The sequence below is a fragment of the Notamacropus eugenii genome, chromosome 4 (genome assembly GCF_028372415.1).
Source record: "Notamacropus eugenii isolate mMacEug1 chromosome 4, mMacEug1.pri_v2, whole genome shotgun sequence".
Classification (NCBI taxonomy): Eukaryota; Metazoa; Chordata; class Mammalia; order Diprotodontia; family Macropodidae; genus Notamacropus; species Notamacropus eugenii.
Window position 1 is genome coordinate 240,962,339 of NC_092875.1, and position 17,965 is coordinate 240,980,303.

The window sequence follows — 17,965 nt, forward strand, 5'->3', positions numbered from 1 at the left end:
TTCGATCTCTTGCGTGGGTATGCAAAGGATAGTGGAATGGGCAAGGAGTCAGGAAATTTGAATCTGAGTCCTGGTTCTGACATTTACTGCCTATGTTTCTTTGGACAAATCATTTAAACTTTGTGTGCCTCAATTTCTTCATCTGTAAAATAGACTTCCAAATCTAAATTGTTTTATCCACTTAGATAAGAAAGGAAATTTAAAGCTAAGTTTTTGTGTTTAATACACAATTCAGTTTCTTTTTCTGTTGAACTTTTTCTCTACATCTGTTTTCACAGCTTTTAGAGACCTGATGACTGAAGTCTGCAAGACAATTGGTAAACTTTCATTTTTCAGAAGCTGCATGAGTCACTTACTGTTCTGTTTTGTGGAGGAACTTAAATGTGCATGAAATAACCTGTCATATTTTCTTTCAGCTTTGTCTGCCACAGAACTGAAAATCCAGAGCACAGCAGAGGGTATCAGGCTCTACTCCTTTGTTAATTATTACCTGGATGATCTGAAAGTGAACTGGACCCACAAGTAAGTAAATGGGAACCTACTAGCCTCAAGGGAACTTTTTTTCTCTTTTCTACAGAAAAGCAAAAATCCCAACATTCTTCTTGTTAGTAGAGACATGACCCTCAGATCGGGATATAGAAGATTATAAGTCAGAAGCAATGAATTTGTGGCAAGCTATTCTTTGAGGAAGACTTTTCCTTGGGGTGAGGTGGGGAAAGAGAGGGATGGTGGACTAGAGCTCAAGTAGTAATTGAGACTGAATTTGAACACAGGTCCTCTGATTCTTTCTGAACTTTAAACATAGACAAAAAATGTGGTTTGGTGCGTGATTTGTCCTTTGTTCTCGAAGAGTACTATGACTTCAGGGAGATAATGATGATGGAGTAGATGATTAACATTGTAACAAATCAATATCTTTTAGTGGGTCTCAGATTTCCCAAGATAAGAACTAATGGTCTTATTCTTCAAGGAAACTATTAGCCACTGAAGTGTCTGTCCTGTGGCTAAACTACTACACTAATGAATGTTGTAGACCCTGCAGTCCACATCTCAGGAAGGTTTTTACAGTTTGAGGGATGAATTTGGACTGATTCAAGCTTGAAAGAGTTTATTCTACCTCTAGCCTAGCCTTCTGATGATTACTATTATTATAATTCTTTTAAAATAAAAACTTAATTTGGTATTTTAAAACCTTTCCCCCATTATTACTAATTTAATAATTAATGCTAATAACTTATGGTACTAATATTTGCTCTAGTTCTTTTCCTTTCCCCCCAATTGTTAGTTTAGGTAACATTTCCAGGTCTAATGTGAAAGAAGGGCAGGTAGATGGCATGGTGGATACAGCACCCTGCCTGGAGTCAGAAGAACCTGAGTTCAAGTCCAGCCTCAGATACTTATTGACCATGTGACCCTGGTCAAGTCACTTAACCCTGTTTGTCTCAGTTTCCTCATCTGTAAAACGGGTTGGAGAAAGAATTGGCAAACCACTCCAGTATCTTTGTCAAGAAAACCCCAAATGGGGTCACAAAGAGTTGGACACAACTGAAACAACTGAACAACAAAAGCAAATATGGAAGAAAGCAAGATTCCAGCACAGAATGCTCTGTTTCCTTTGTGCTGACTTTTTCTTTTAGGCTACATTTTTAGAAGTTATTTTAAGTTAAAATGCATAAAATTAAGTCACCAAGTTTCTAGAAAATTTATCTGTGACATCTAGTACCTTCCAATGAATGAACTTGAAGGAAGTAATGAGGAGCAAAGGTAAGTCAACTGAATATGCTATAAAACCAAAAGCTTTATGTTTTCTCTATAATAATTGCCTGCTGAACTAGAAAACTGGAGCATGTGAATGTTATCTGAGAAACAAAGTGAATCACAAACTCTCCAAGTTAAACAGAAGAGGCTATCTAGTTCAACACATACCAAAACAACATAAGCAGCCAGTGGCCTGTAGCACCAACATGATAGTCACAGTACCTACAGTGGCCATGAATATCTAGGCACAATTCTGAATCACGAAACACCACAGACTCTCCACATGAAAGACAGAACTAAAATATTTATTCAAACACCAGAAAGCTGAATCCATCATAGTAACAAAAGTCTATACATAATAACAATGCAGAGAACAACACCATCCCCAACCACGCCTTCCCCCCAACTAGCTCCATTAAACAAAATCACAAACAAGCTCTCTCACTCACACTAGCCAGCTGCCTACTTGCCTGCATCCTTCTAAGCTCTCACTATGCTATGACCAAATTTCCTTTCAGCTCTGCTTAGCTCTGCCTCTTCCTGTTCCACCCATTCAGAAACTCTCCCACCACAGGCTCCATGCAATTTAAGCAGGTCACATGGGCATACTAATTGATGGATTAATGGATCTTCCCTTAAGCAAAAATATATTAACCCATTGTGCAAAAATACATTAACAATACAGAACCACCCAACCTTTACTATTGCTTGAAAACATCCCCTGAGAGGGAATCCACTGGGTCCCAAGGCAGCCTAATGCATTAGAGGGCAGTTCTCATTGTTAAGTTTTTCTTTGCATTAAACCTAAATTTTCTTCTTTGCAACGTCCTCACACTCTTCTTGGTTCTGGTCTGTGGAGCCAAACAAAACGAATTTAATCCCATGTGAGAGAACTTCTTAGCTTCTTTTCTAGGCTAAGCATGCCCAGTTCTTTCACTTGATCCTCAAAGGGCATGATCTCAATGCACCATACAATTTCCATTGCCTTCTGCTTGATATTCTCCACTTTAATGAATGTCCTTCCTAAAATGTGCTACCCAGAAATGAATGGACACCATAATATTATAGACATGGTTTGACCAGAGGAGAGAAAGCTATCAACTCATCCTGGACACCATGCTTGGCTTAATGCAGCCAGTCTAAGATTTGTATTAGCTCTCTGGGCTGCTATGTCACATCACTGAATCATTAACCTTTTAATTCACTAAAAACCCATTTTTTCCCCAGACATGCTGCTCTCTATCACACCTTGCCCATCTTGTTCTTATGAAATGATTACTTAAGTATTAGACCTTACATTTATCTCTGTTAATTTTTACCTTATTAGATTGGGCTCAATGTTCTAGCCTTTCAAAATACTTTTGAACAATTCTCTGTCAGGACGTTAGCTTCTCTTTTAGCTTTGTGTACTCTGAAAATTTGGTAAGCATGCCATCTATCTATCTGTCCATCTATCTGTTCCTTTATACAAGTCATTGATCATTGATAAATATGTTAAACATCACAGGCCAAGCATAGATCCCTGAGGTACTCTATTGAAAACCTCCTTCCAAGTTGTTATAGAACAATTAATTACTCTTTGATCTGGACGGAAAGAAGAAAGGAAAGGAAGAAGGGAAGAAAGGAAAGGAGGGAGGGAAGAAAAGAAGAGAGGAAGAAAAAGAAAGAGAAAGAGAGAGAAAGGAAGGAAGGAAGGAGGAAAGAAGAAAGGGAGGAATTATCTATTAAGCACTATGTACCAGACACTGCACTCAGTGACACTGAACCAGTTCCTTACCCACTTAACTCTAGCCCACATCTCTTTATCTTTTCCACCAAAGGAACATGAGAAATCCTGTCAAACGCTGGACTTTTTATTTTTGTTATGGCTATTTTGCTTGTAAACATCAAGCACTTAAATGATTATATCTGGTTGTTCCAATAAAAGTTTTCCCACTTATTTGTGCATCCTGTTAGGAATTCAGAAGTCAAAGGGCTGACTTCAGTACCTTTGTAAGCCATGACATCACTTTAAAATCATCAGGGAAGTTAAAGTGCTTATTATAGGAATTCATGGAAGGCTTATTCTCCTGGCTAATACTGCAAGTCCTGAGTATACTGTTAGGTCAGTCAGTGAACAAGCATTTATTAAGTGTTTACTGTGCAGCAGGCACTTTGTCAAGTGCTTGGAATTCTTAAAAAAGGCAAAAAATTGTCCTTGCCCTCAAGGTACTCGCATTCTAATAGAGGAGACGTACAAGCAATTATGTATAAACAAGATATATATTCAGTAAATTGAAGGTGACTTTGTACCTCCTCCCTGATTATGTGAGATATAAAGTCCCCTCTTATTTCTCCTCTTTTCTTCACTAATGTATCTTCCCCCCACCCCCTTTCCTTTCTTCTTTTAAGAGCCTCAAAATATAACAAAAATCACTCCTAGCTTCTTCATTTTTTTTTACTCCCTCAAGGATCCTCGCTGGTATCCCCTCCATCCCACCCCCTTAGAATGTAAAAACATAGGAAGTCTTTTCTGATTACTCGTTTGTATTTACCTTGTTCTTTCTCTTTACTCCAATATTTGTATTTCGAAGTTTCTACATAGCTCTGTACTGCTTCTTCCCACTGCTCTCCCTGTTATACTTTTCAAAAGGCTTACACAAACACATTTTTATCCAAAGAAACAATATTTCTATACTTACAGATCCCAGATGAGGGATTGTGATTCTTGTTACATTCTCATTATTACAGATAGATAAATAAACCCCAGTAGCTGTTCATTCTGGCCTTGCTTTGGGATTGACTACTCTGTTGAGCACTTTGTGTCCTAGTACAGTGGAATCTTGCCTTTTCATTCCCGAGACAGCTCTGACTCTTGTCCTTGCTCCCACATACCCTGCCTCCCCCCTCTCCCGTGTGTATTGATTATTTGGCAATACCATTGGCAAATGGATTTCACATAGAGATGAACCCATGCCCTTTGCCAGCTTGCAATGTGTAATCTGTATCCACAAAGCACCCATTTTGTCCCTAGGATGAAATATAAACTGATCTATCATTTGCCTTTTAACCTTAGTGATTCCTTCTAACTCTGCAACTAAAAATAATGTTTGATGGGCAGCTAGGTACTGCAATGGATAGAGTGCCAGGTATGGAGTTAGGAAGACTCATCTTCCTGAGTTCAAATCGAGCCTCAGACATTTAATAGCTATATGATTCTAGGTAAGTCACTTAACCCTGTTTGCTTCAGTTTCCTCATCTGTAAAAGGCACTGAGAAGGAAATGGCAAATCATTCCACTATCTTTGTCAAGAAAACCCCAAATGGGGTCACACAGAGCTGGACTTGACTGAAAATGGCTGAACAACAAAAATAATGATAATACATACAACACATATTGGGAACTGGGGAGAGTAGAGAGTAGGTCTGATTTAAAGAGTCACTTTTCTTTCTGACCTCCAGACTATTATTTGGGGTGATATGTTCAGACAAACAGAGGTTCCCATAGGGTGACATAGACCAAAACACAGTCCCGTACCGTCTTTCCCTGACTCATGGTCACTGGTCATTCCAGAGCCTTGTTCCAACAGCCAGAAATTCCCACTGAAACACAGGAGAAATTGTTGCAAGGCCAACAGCCGTTTGAAAGTCTTTAGTACTTTTATGCTGACCTTTTCTTAATAAGAAGAATCTAAAGAACAAGAACTCCTAACCCCAAGAGAGCACTCACGGCGTCTCTTTTGTTTCCTAAAGCGGAACAGATATTAGGTATTCGGACAAAGTTAAGAGCGGTGTCACTGGGGAGCAGATTTGGTTGCAAATCAATGAGCCTACTCCAAATGACAAAGGGAAATATGTAATGGAACTCTTTGATGGCAAAACTAAACATGAGAGGAAAGTGGATCTCTCTGGACAAGGTAAGGACTGTACGGGGTGGGGGCCGGGGGGTGGGGAAGCACTAGACTTGAAACTCCAAGACCTGGGTTCAAGACTCATCATTTGTATTGATCCAAGCCAAGTCATTAACTACTCCAAATCTCAGTTTCCTTATTTGTAAAAATGGAGGTAATAATTCTTCCTTTACCTACCTCATAGGGTTGGTTGTAAGAAAAAATGTCAGCCTTAAAGGAGGTGTAAAATATTCTTACTCACCTTAGTGGGTGGTTGTGATAAACGTGATCTGCCATTATCATCATCATTGCTGTTAATTCTCCAAACTCCTTTCCATCATAAGTCATTCCCATCTACCTCCCTCTGGGTTTCAAGGTCAGCAAGTTAAAGCACTAAATTCTTCACTTTATAGAATCATAGATTCAGACCTGAAAGGGATCTCAAAGGTCATTAAGCCCAACTCCCTCGTTTTGCAGATGAGGAATCCAAGGCAGAGATTGAATTACTTGCCTAGGGTCACTCAGCTAGTATTTCCGGTGGGACCTAATAACTCAGTAAAGGGGTTTTGTTTAATAATAATAATAATAGCTATGTGCCAGGCACTGTGCTAAGTGCTTTACAATTATTATCTCCTTTGGTCCTCACAATAATCTTGTGAAGTAGGTGCTATTATTAGCCCCCATTTTTCAGATGAAGAAACAGAGACAGATAAAGGTTAAATGACTTGCCCTGGGTCATACAACCAGTAAGTATTTGAGGCTAGATTTGAACTCAGGTCTTCCTGACCCCAACCTTGTCCACTGTGACAATCAGCTATCTTCAAAACTGTCATGTTTGTATCTATATTATTCCAGTAATTATTATTTATAGCTACATTATTTGTATCTGTATTATTCCAGACTAAATTGTTAAAAATTATTGATGGTAGAATAAAAAACTTTCAAAAAATATAGTCCTATCTTCATAATGACTACTAATTGCTTCCCTTTCTGAAAAAAGTCATCCACAGATCTGTGATATATGTATAGGCAAGACACAACTTCTCTGGGCCTCAGTTTCTTCATCTGTAAAATGAGGAGAGTTGAACTAGAGGCCTCTGAGGTCCCTTTCAACTTGAGATCTATTATCCTATAAATTTACATTGTGACCCTGAGCAGGGTTCATTCAGCTCCAAGGACTCAGTTTCTCCTATAAGCACTGTGTACTCTACAGTGCAATGATTCTAGTATCATGGATGATCTTAAAGAACAAGAGGAAGTCAAGAGAGAAAAGGTGGAATGTAGAGTTAATACTTGGCCTAGTGAGACAATACACATCTGCATCAGAAGAATCTCAGTGCCAATCATATTCCTAGGCTGGTGATCTTGGACAAGTTAGGTCTCCTTCCTTTTAAAGGAGACTTATTCTCCCTGTCTCTCTCAAGCTAGAATTACAAGGGCTACTCACAGACCAGTCACATTCTGACTGGCTCAGGTATTTTGACATTCTTAGTTTCCTGGTGGACTCCCCCAGGGGTCAGATTTATTATGAATATCCAACTGGCATAGCCCACTGAAGCTCAAAACTCTTGAGCTCAATTCTCCAGCCTCAGCCTCCCTGGGCAACAGCAAGCACCACCTCCCAATCTCACACCCAACTTTTACATGGGCAGTCTTTAACCCACCTGGTCACAGCTTTTCTATTCATCTGGCAAATGTCTGTCTCCCTACACAAAAGAACTTGAAATTTAATATGTCATATTTGCCACCTGGGGAACAAAAAAAATTTTTTTTCCATTTTAAAATAAATTCAAGTTTTAGAGCAAAGATACAGTCTTAGGAAAAGCACGGGTAAAGGTAACTATTATAATTGAACTCTGTGGGTCTTGGATTTTCCGTGAGAAAACATATCATTTGTTTTTCTTCTGTTGGCAGCCTACGATGAAGCTTTTGCTGAATTCCAGAGGTTAAAGTAAGTCCTTTTCCTTGCAAGTATGGTTTTAAGTGCCCTAACTGAAATGGGAACACTGTGTACTCTTTCTGCTGATTTTCCCTTTCTTTAAAGGGTCTTTTTGCACGTACAAGCTGGACTTCCAGCTGCTCCACTGTGCAGCAAGGGTTTTCTGAAGCAATCAGAGGGAGGCCAGGCTAGCTACCTGGAATCAATACTAACATGTATTCTGTTTTTCTTCTTTTGTTCCTCCAAATCCAGACAAGCTGCCATTGCAGAGAAAAGTAAGTGAACAATTTTCACATTTGACTGCAGAAAGAGTTTAGAGTTGGAATAACCTTTTACTTCACTGTTGTGACTGTGAATAGTGAATGGATAGTTTGCATGGACATTTTGCCCAGATGTATTTGTCTTAAATACTTGTTACCATATCTCCATTGTGATCTGTATGTCAAAGATCTGTATGACAAGAAGAAAGGATCCAGGTAACAGAACTGTTGCGCTCTTCTTGGCTTGAGATCCTACCCAGAAGACTAGGAGAATCTTCCCACCAGAAAACCCAGTAATTTGACACCAGCTAGCAGACATTTATTGGAAAGGAATTTTTATTTTTTATCAAAGTGGGGTGAAATCTAATAAATTCTTCTACCTTAGGCAAATCATAATAACTTAAATTCCTGCAATCCCACCATGGGCCACAAAAAGTGTTGCCTAATATCACCTGTAATTCTTGGTTGGTTTATCTTTTTATACTGGGATATACCATTTTATGCTGGTGCAGTCTGCTCTTGACTGGTATGGCCACTATATAGGTGTCATCTACTCACTATCCTTGGGAGTGACAGTTGGGTCACCTCTGCTGTCTTCTAACTAAAATTTAGGTACTGTGATATTGGGATTGTTAGCCTCTAGTCTCCCTGCCTCCTATTCAAGGGTTTTCTCCTAGTCTCTGTAGTCCTCCAGCTCTTCATGGGCACTCTAGATATCTGTAAGGCAGATAGATATCAGACCTCCTTTCCTAATCTTGCTAGTAATTCTAATTTTCAACAGAGCACACAGCTCTGGCAGTAAGGTGTCAGGTTGGCCAAGGATTCGCTCCTTTTAAAGTACTTGCCACTCCTGTATTGGACATTGTAAAACTTAGCTGTCCGTAAATGCCAGAGGATTGTCCAGAATTCAGGTCATTCTTTCTTTTCCCAAAGGGACATGGGCTCCCCTCCTTCTTTTGGTGTGCCCCTTCTGCTCTGTGCTTCCTAAGACTTAGCACTGGCTCCATTCTCCACTCCTAGCCCTGTCATCCCTCCAACCTCCCTTTAACAGAATTGGACTCTGACCTCTTTGCCCAGGGGGTTAGCAGAGTAAACAGTAGTCTCCCAATTTTTAGTCAGTGGGCAAGAATAATCAAATTGTCCATGTTTCCCAGGGTATTGACCACCATCCTCAAACTTTCTAGGTGGTGTCTCAAAGCATGTAGACTCTAGAGACCTACCTTTAGTTCTCCTACCAGAGAGGTGAGAACTCAGAATCCTTCCTCTATCTAAGTAAATCTATGCTATTCCAGGGCCATAACCAAAGAGAGAAAAGGGAGAATGTTAAAGAGGAGAGAGGGGTAATGGCACATATGCCAACTCCCAGAACAAATCCAGCCTCACTTGGACAGTTGGATCTGATCCTAGAAGTAGTTAGCTCCTATTTTAGGGATGTTCAGACTACATCTGTAAAGCTATCAGCTGTTTGTATAAATATGAACTCTTTAGGAATAGAAAGGCATTATCTATTCCAGAAATATTTCATCAATTTAACGACCAAGTAACACTTGGGTTGGGACCTATTGATGGCCAATCAATGAGAGCCAGAGTGATTTGGGTTTAAGGCATAATCCTTAAAAAAGAAATCTAGCCTGTAAACCTCAAGATATCGTGAGGTTATCAAAATTTCTATTCCTTTGGGCAGAACACCCTTTGGGCAGAGCAGGTAAGGAAGGGTAGGATTCCCCATGTGGAGAGAGGGATCTGACACTAGATCATGGGACAAAAATGAAGATAGAGCCAATTCATAATATCTACAGGTACCTATTTATGTTTATAGACTAACTCAAGGAAAATGGGGAGGAATGTGTGGAAAGTCCAGAAAGAAGTCTATAGAAAATGGAAGAAGTATGAAAAGATAGCAGAGCTGGGGGTTATGGGAGAGGCTTGAGTTGGAATCATCTACCAGGGCCTTCTTAGCCAGCATCTGGGGAACTGTGGACAAGATCTTTAGAGAAGTTTATAAATAAGTTCAATATGTGTGAACCTCCAAGTTTGACTGGTACACATTCCGCTGTATGATTCAATTATTTCTAATCCTGGGGAAGCCCAGAAATTAGTCTCAGATGGCCCTGGAAGGCATTTAAAAGAACCTTCTCTGCCATACAAAACTCCAGATGCAATTTCATTCAGCTCCAGAATTGTCTGAGAAAGAAAAGGACAAAAGTTCTGGAGTAGACCTCTTCTCTCATACAACAGAACAGTCTCAAGCCAAGAATGAGTTTCGTCTGGGACAAAGTTATCAAAGATGTTTGTAAGAGGTGGAAAATGTATATGCGCATCTGTTTGTATTAGCAAGTGAAAAATCCCAAACCACCGGTTACATCATTTTTTGGTTACATATATTGAAAACAAGTGGATTTTTAAAAGTTATTTTTAAAAAGAGAGAGAAGGAAATGAAATCAGAAAATTACTTAATATATATGATTTCATCTATAGTGTAAGCACTTATAACTTTGCAGATACTCAGTAGAAATATGTGTGTTTTCAGATCGTGCCCGGGTATTGGGAGGTTTGCCAGATGTCGTCACCATACAGGAAGGCAAGGTATGTCATAGAACACCAGGTACTGTACTCAGCACTGGGAATTCAAATACAAGCAAAAAGAAAGACAGCCCCAGTCCTCAAAAAGCTTATTGTCTAATGGGGGAAGGCATCACATACAAGAGAGTTGAAAACAGTTGGGGGAATGGGGAAGGGTGTGCACAAGGACATGGTATTCACATTGGAAAGTGAGTCAGGAGCTGAGCCAGGAGAAAAGTCAATCAGTCAGTAATCAATAAATATTTAGGAAGCATCTGCTATGTGACAGACTCTGCGTTAAGACCAGAGGGTATAAAAAGAAACAAACAAGAGTACCTGTCTTCAGGGACCTTACAATCTAATAGGGAGCTTCCAGGTTGGTCAGCTTGGGCCCTTCCCCAAAATAGAAGCCCTGGGATGAATTCACCAATGAGAGAAGCGAACCAGAATGGAAAAAACATATGCTTCAAGGGGAGGAGTTCCCAGGAGCTGAGAGAAGTTCCAGAGTCAGAGAGCAGCTATAGAATAGTTTTCAAGTTTGGCCAGTTTCTACCTCCTAACTATTTTTTAGCTCCAAGATCTATTATATCTCTCCACTGTTACCATTCTACCATAGGTCTACTTTAGTACCCTACTACTACTTGTACTAGGGCAGTGACCTTATAAAGGGGCCCCTCTCCTCCACAGTCTTCCCCTCCAATCCATCCTTCACACCACCACAAGATGAATCTTCTTTATGAACAAATGTGTGCATGTCACGCCTCTGTTCAAAAACATTCAGTGTTTCCTCTTTCTCTCCTCTTGGTCCAGACTTGGGATTTTAACAGTTTAGGGAACTCTCTCCACCAGCGCAAAACCCAACTCTTCATACTTACAGTCTTAGATTCTAGCATGGAGCATTAAAAAGGGACTTCCTGCATATCACATAGTGTGGGGATAGGGGTAGGTCTCGAATCTGAGTTTCTCTGACTCCAAGACCAGATTTCTATCCACTGCTCTGCCTCTTTCAATGGTGCTGAAGTTGTATTTGAAATTGAGGTGGGCTTCTCCTCAGGTGTCTAGGGTATTTCTACAGTTTCATTTTAGTTGAAGAGCTGATTACTACTCATTTGGTTTTAATCTGTCAGTCAATAAATATGCATTAAGTGCCTACTATGTGCCAGGCATTGTGCTAAGCACTAGGGATACAATAAAAGGCAAAAAAAAAAAAAGCACACACACAAAAAAAGCAGTTCCTGGTCTCAAAGAATTCATAGTCTAAGGTAAGCAGACAATGTGTAAACCACTATGTACAAACATTCTATATACAGGATAAATTGAAGATAATCAGAATAGAAAAAGCACTAGGCCTAAGAGGGAAGAGGAAAGCCTTCCTGTAGAAGGGAGAATTTTAGCTGAGACTAGAGGGAAACCAGGGAAGTCAGGGTGTGAAGATGTTTAGGCTTTCTACAAGTCCATCCTCAAATCAGGGAAGAGGCATCTTTGACCATATAGACATCTCCTATGTGTGTGTCACTAAAATCAAATTTAACAAGATCATCCCTGATGCTTCTGAAAACTCTGTCCCATATCAATAGAAACACCTTGAGGACAATCAAGACAGTACATTTATAATAATATAATTATTATTATAATAATAATTTATAAGGCAAATTAACACTCTAATGTGAGGGAGGTTTGATACAGTAGCCATTCTCTCCATAGGTGGAAAAAGGGTCTTTTCAGCCCAATCGAATTCAATACAAGCCAACAAGTATGTATTAAGTACTGATTGTGTTTAATGCACAGTGCTACATATTAGGGATATGAAAAGAAAATGGAAAATAGCCTTTACCCTCAAAGAAGTTCCTTTTGTCTCTGATTTAGGACATCAGTAAGAAAAGTGATGAAATAGAATTTAGACATAGTGATGTTTTCATCTAAGAGGTTGATCTTTTTGATCTGGTCCAAATTTTTTGAACCCTGTTAGGAGATCTGGGCTCTAATCCTGGTTCTGGTACTTAGTACAAATTACTTAACCTCTCTGGTCCTCAGTTTCCTCATCTGTAAAATGGGAACAAGGGTGGAGTAAGTGACCTTTAAGGCTCCTATTCACTTAAAATCCTATGATAGAATGTAGCAACAGACCTGTTTTGATACAGGTGGCTAGCAATAAATGAAAATGTTCTATTTAGAAAATAATTTTGGCAGGATAGCCTTGTAACTTCCACAGATTGAGTAGGACTTGAAGAAAAGTAGAAAACAGAGGAAAATAAATTTGAAAATAACTTAGATTGTCCAAAGCAGCTGCCTGCCATTCAGGGAATATGATGGAAAAACATACACACGTGGTGATGGTGGCAATGAGATTCCATTACTGTGGCAGAGTTAGAATTTTACACTGTAGCAAAAGTGATCAGTTGGCATTTATGAAAGAAAGGGTGATGAGTAAGAGTGGAAGGAATCATCTTTCCTTGTGACATTTGAAGCCAATGATCACCATTAGTCTTCAAATCTTTCAAAATTAGATTTTAGTCCTAAAGAACCTAATTTGTTTAGTGGATTCTTAGGATAAAAATAAAAATCCAGCACTGAGACAAGTACACAGCAGCCAACGGCCACTGGTCTATGATGTCTATGCTTATCCTTCCCATCTGACCATGACAGAGGACTCAATGAATTATTCTGGAAATTATTATTTAACTAAGATTATCATCTCTTTCATTGCCTTCTCTCCTCCATCAATTGTCCTTTCCAGGCATTGAATCTTACTTGCAACCTGTGGGGTGATCCCAGTCCTGAGATCTCCTGGTTGAAGAATGAAAAGCCACTGGCCTCAGATGAGCATTGTATCCTGAAGCTAGAGGCTGGAAAGACAGCCTACTTCACTATGACTGCCGTCCAAACGCATGACTCTGGAAAGTACAGCCTGGTGGTGAAAAACAAATATGGCACAGAGACAAGTGACTTTACTGTCAGTGTGTTCCTTCCAGAGGAGGAGGAGGCAAAAGCTGCCTCTGAGAACGCAAAACAAACTAAAAAGATAAAGTAAACTTTAGGCTAAGGAAGAAAGGTATGTGAGCAGGGATGAAATGGCCCATGACAGGTGAATGCAAGTGGTTTGAGCCAAAGATAAGAAACAGTCTTTGTATTCCCCACTGAGTTCTTATGTTAGCACTGCCCCTACAGGTATCATTGTGAAATCTTCCCTGTGTCCATAATCCCTCTGACAAGGGCCATCCTCACAGTTTTCCTTCACAATTACATAATTTCCTAAACAAATGACATGGGATATAAATAGCAAGATACAGTTTTTGGAAAAAAATGTAAGATGAGGTTGCTGGGAAGAAAAGTCAGGGTCAAAGAGATGCTTTCCATGCTTCCTACAGCAGTAGAGTAGCTGGAGAGAGTCTCTAGCACAGAAGGTATTAGAGAGTGCCATTAGAACATAGTGTAGCATAGCATGGCTCACTGAGACAAGGTGTTAAGCCAACTGGTGTTTTCAATGTGTGGCCCTAATAGAAATTTGTAAGTTGTGTCAGTACTGTTTTGATGCTGAAAACTCCTCCTCATTGCAAATAAAGGCTCATTTACCTTTCTTTTTAACCATCAATTTGTTTCCCTGATTCTTGAAATACTGCTTCTTAGTATTGTTGGCCATAATAGAACTTGTCCAACATAATCTCTTTTTAAAAAATTCATTCTTCCAGACTTTAAATGATATGTTAACACTCTTTATAATTGTTCTCATGAGGTTTATACACGTAAAGGCAGTGCCTTTGAGAAATAACTAATCCCATCATTTGCAGTCAAATGCATGGAACAGAAGTGGTCAGTTGCCACACAATCGATCCACTTACCACATTGTCAAACTCATTCATTTGTAAGGCATCTATAATAATTGAACCACAATATAGACAATTAGGTCATTCTGGTCATTTTAATGGATAAATGGTATTCACTTAGCAATATCATAGCATGAACATCAGCTGTTTCTGGAGGAAAAAATATTTCAAACAGTGGAATGACTGGTTAACATCACACTGTATTGTCTGGGAGACAAAAAAACAGAGCAGAGGCCTAGTTTCATTGCTTGTTAGTTAAATGATCTTGGGCAAATTACTTATTCTCTGAACTTGAGGAACCTGATGGTATGCAAAACAACAATAATATCTGTATTTAACAACTTATATTTAAATAGCACTTTAAGATTTGAAGAGTGTTTCACTCACAATGACCCTGTGAAGTAGATAATGCAAGTACTATGTGAATACTGGAAGGATCTGTGATTTACTCAGTCTAGGGAGCTCCCTGTTGGGAACTGTGTGCCTCAATGAAGATTTCAACTCCCCTCTGACTTGGTATGTAAGTACCAGAAAGTTGTTTGAAGTATTCAGAGGTTAAATCACTAGTTTAGGTTTCCAGATCTAGTAAATGTCAGAGTGTGGATATGAGCTCATGTCTTATTGATTCTAAGCTCAAGTCCCCATGTGCTACCCATAAAGCAGGCAGTTGGGTGGCACAGTGTAAAAACCTGAGCCTGGGGTTCAGTCAGGAAGAGCTGAATTCAAATCCATCCTCAGACACTTATTACCTTTGTGACCCTAAACAAATCACTTAGCCCTTTTTGCCTCAGTTTCCTCATCTATAAAATGAGCTGGAGAAGGAAATGGCAAACTACTGCAGTATCTTTGCCAAGAAAACCCCAAATGGGGTCATGAAGAGTCGAACGTGACTGAGCAACAAAAACTCATAATGTAAATGTTATCATCCCTTAGTTTTCATTATCTGTAAAATGGAGATAATAATAATGGAAGGATTATTATCCTCATTTTATAGATGGAGAAGCTGAGGTTCATAGAGACCATATAAGTAGGAAGAGTCAGGGCTTGAGCTTAACCCCAAGTTAACTAACAAAGTCCAATGTGCTATACTATGCTGTTTTTATTAATAGCTAACATTTAGCATTTTACATGACACAACTTTCTTCTCAGGGTTTTTGTAAACTTCAAGTGAAGTGTTTGTTCTGTGCTTTGTATTTATATAGCCCTATCTAAAAAAATTATTTTCAAAATCCCAAGTTGTAGGCATTGTTGTTGTTGATACTGGATAAAATACTAGATACAGTACTAGAACAGAAGTCTGGAGACTTGGGATCTTAGCATGGCCAGTAATTTGCTCTGTGACCCTCGGCAAAGTATCTTCCCTTTCTTAGCTTCAGTTATATCATCTATGAAATGAAAAGTTTAGTTTAGATCTCTGCTATGTTCCTTTCCTATTCAAACATTCTCCAAAGCATGTGGGGTAAGATTCACAAGTTAAAGGACACATTGAGTAGCCTCTGAATTGCGAAACAGTCCATGAAAATGCCCTACCCACAGTGCCAAGGGTATCCCCTTCTGCTTGAGGATGTGCAATTTAAACTCACAACACAGAAGATCTTATCCTTTTCCATTCTCATCTCTTCCCATTTCAAAAAGTATTTGTCACTGAGTAGAAATCTGCCAGCAGTAGTCATTAAAAATAAAATAATTTGACTTGACTTGAAGTGGCGGTCCATATTGTGTTCCCCAAGATGAAGAAGGAAATTATTCTGGCCTACAGGTCCTAATCAGGTGTGTATCCAACACTATTTCTTTTCTAACCCATGACTCATTCCTGAAGGAGCTTGCCAATCAGGTATTTTAATTACTGATGCTCATACACACTCTACCACTTCTCAAAGTTAATGATCATTTGTACCTTGCCTTAAATAAGGAAAAGAAAATAACCTAGGAACAGTAGTAAGCTGTGTCATGGCAGAATGCTGGTAAATATTTAACCACCAGCTCTCTGGGAGAAAAAAATATATGCAAAACTCACTTTTAAATTTAATCTTCATTTTAAACATTTATTCCATCACTTTCTTAAGTCTAGACACCCATAAAAACAATAAATCAAGCCCTGACTTGTAGCATGGATATTCGAGGTAGAAATGCTCACACTTGAACAATTTCTAATTGGCTCTCCTAAACCCAATACAACCTAGATACAAACACTCCTGACTGTGTGTGTCCCTTCAATTACTCAGTGTCCAAAATTTTTGCAAATTTTTTGAGAGGCAGACAAAAAATATTTACTTGCTTTTTGCAGAAACGTAACTTATACCCCCTTTGTGATGCAGAAGCATCTGCGGATTACATTCAAGTCAAGACAAAATGCTTGATTTTGTGAATCCATAGAAATGAACCACCACATTATTCATGCACCTCCTCAACTCATAGAGTTAGAGTGAGGAAGGGATCTTTAAGGTCATCTAATCTAATGCCTTCATTTTACAGATAACCAAAGCTCTACTATGACATCAATTAGTTGTAAGAATGAACATCCCATTTTTATATCTCATTTAATTTCATTCATTAATAGCATAACAGTGGATATACAATCAGCTTTGGAGCCATAGAAGCTCTGGGTTCAAATGCTGCCTTTAATATCCTGCCTGATATATATATTTCTCATTCTTGTTACAACTCTTTCTCCACACAAATATATCCTTGACTATTTCTTTAAAGCCTTCTCTTAAATCTAAGTTGTCATTGGTCCCAGAATGCATCTTTAAGTGGGTCATTTTATTAGAATCATTTTAATTCCTCTGACATTGTAGTTTCCCCTGATTCACTGACAATGCACCAACAAGAAAATACTGGTATAAAGGAGGGAGGAGAAGTTTACAGCAAAGAACAACTCAGTTCTACAAACATTTAACTGCTTGGAATGTGCCAGACCCTGTGCTAAGCCCCAGGGATACGAAGAAACAAAACAGAGTTCCTGCCATCAGACAGTTAACCTTCTCCTTGGGATGATAGGAGAAATACACAGATGAATAATATGTAACATAGGGCATGTTGGGGGGGATAAAGAGAAAAGGGAAGGGAACACTAATTTATTATTTACCATACGGCAGCTCTGTGCTAAGCACTTTATAAATATTAGGAAAAATCCAAACAAGAATTCTGGAGGAAAACTTCAGGAGGGACAATCATTGAAAACACCATTTTTCCTGAATATAATCCAGACCAACCTAACTCAATTCTGAGAGCAGATAATCCATTTTCAGGGTCTCTCTCTAAGAAATATTTATTGATGGGCCACTTTTCATGATTCATCCAGCCAAACCGAACAAGTAGATGTTTTTCAGCTAGTTTATTTTCTACTGTGTATGGTTGTACTAATCTCTTTTGCATTACTATGGTTTTCTCCAAGGAGATTTTGAAGTTTTCCAGGAAATTATCATTGCAAATAGCAGCACAGAAGCTCACTATCCTTTGTCTGAGCCTTACATAACTGACAAACTGGGATAGCAAGCACGTTACATTATCTCCCTGTTTAATTCCTTGCTTGGTATCAATACTTAATGGATCGTTGACTGTCATCATTATGCAGATAGTGAAACATTTTTCTGAGGATGTTCTTAGCCAAATTCTTCCTAGAAATAAATTAACAACAAACATAGCAGGATTTTACATTCCCTAGATTTCAGAATAAATTGTGTGGCTATAAAGATATGGTCTACTATTAAAAAAAAAACCTCATAAAAGTCTACCTGTTGACTGTAAATGG

At 38.9% G+C, this 17,965-nt stretch overlaps 1 protein-coding gene and 1 long non-coding RNA gene across 6 annotated transcripts in view; one reads left to right on the plus strand and one right to left on the minus strand.

Annotated features, from left to right (window-relative positions):
* Positions 1–4,741, minus strand: part of LOC140501092 (uncharacterized) — a 38,074-nt gene extending 33,333 nt beyond the window's left edge. Inside the window, exon 1 of the long non-coding RNA XR_011966064.1 lies at positions 4,440–4,741. This is a non-coding gene — a long non-coding RNA (uncharacterized lncRNA). The remainder of the gene's footprint in view (positions 1–4,439) is intronic.
* MYOM1 (myomesin 1) overlaps positions 1–13,979 on the plus strand; it is a 165,339-nt gene extending 151,360 nt beyond the window's left edge. For all 5 annotated transcript variants that reach the window (XM_072604308.1, XM_072604307.1, XM_072604306.1 and 2 more), the window contains 7 exons: positions 279–317; positions 417–522; positions 5,490–5,653; positions 7,541–7,577; positions 7,818–7,840; positions 10,356–10,411; positions 13,125–13,979. In XM_072604308.1, the coding sequence (XP_072460409.1) occupies positions 279–317; positions 417–522; positions 5,490–5,653; positions 7,541–7,577; positions 7,818–7,840; positions 10,356–10,411; positions 13,125–13,418 (719 nt within the window). In that variant the 3' untranslated portion in view covers positions 13,419–13,979. The remainder of the gene's footprint in view (positions 1–278; positions 318–416; positions 523–5,489; positions 5,654–7,540; positions 7,578–7,817; positions 7,841–10,355; positions 10,412–13,124) is intronic.
* The last annotated feature ends 3,986 nt before the right edge of the window (positions 13,980–17,965 follow it).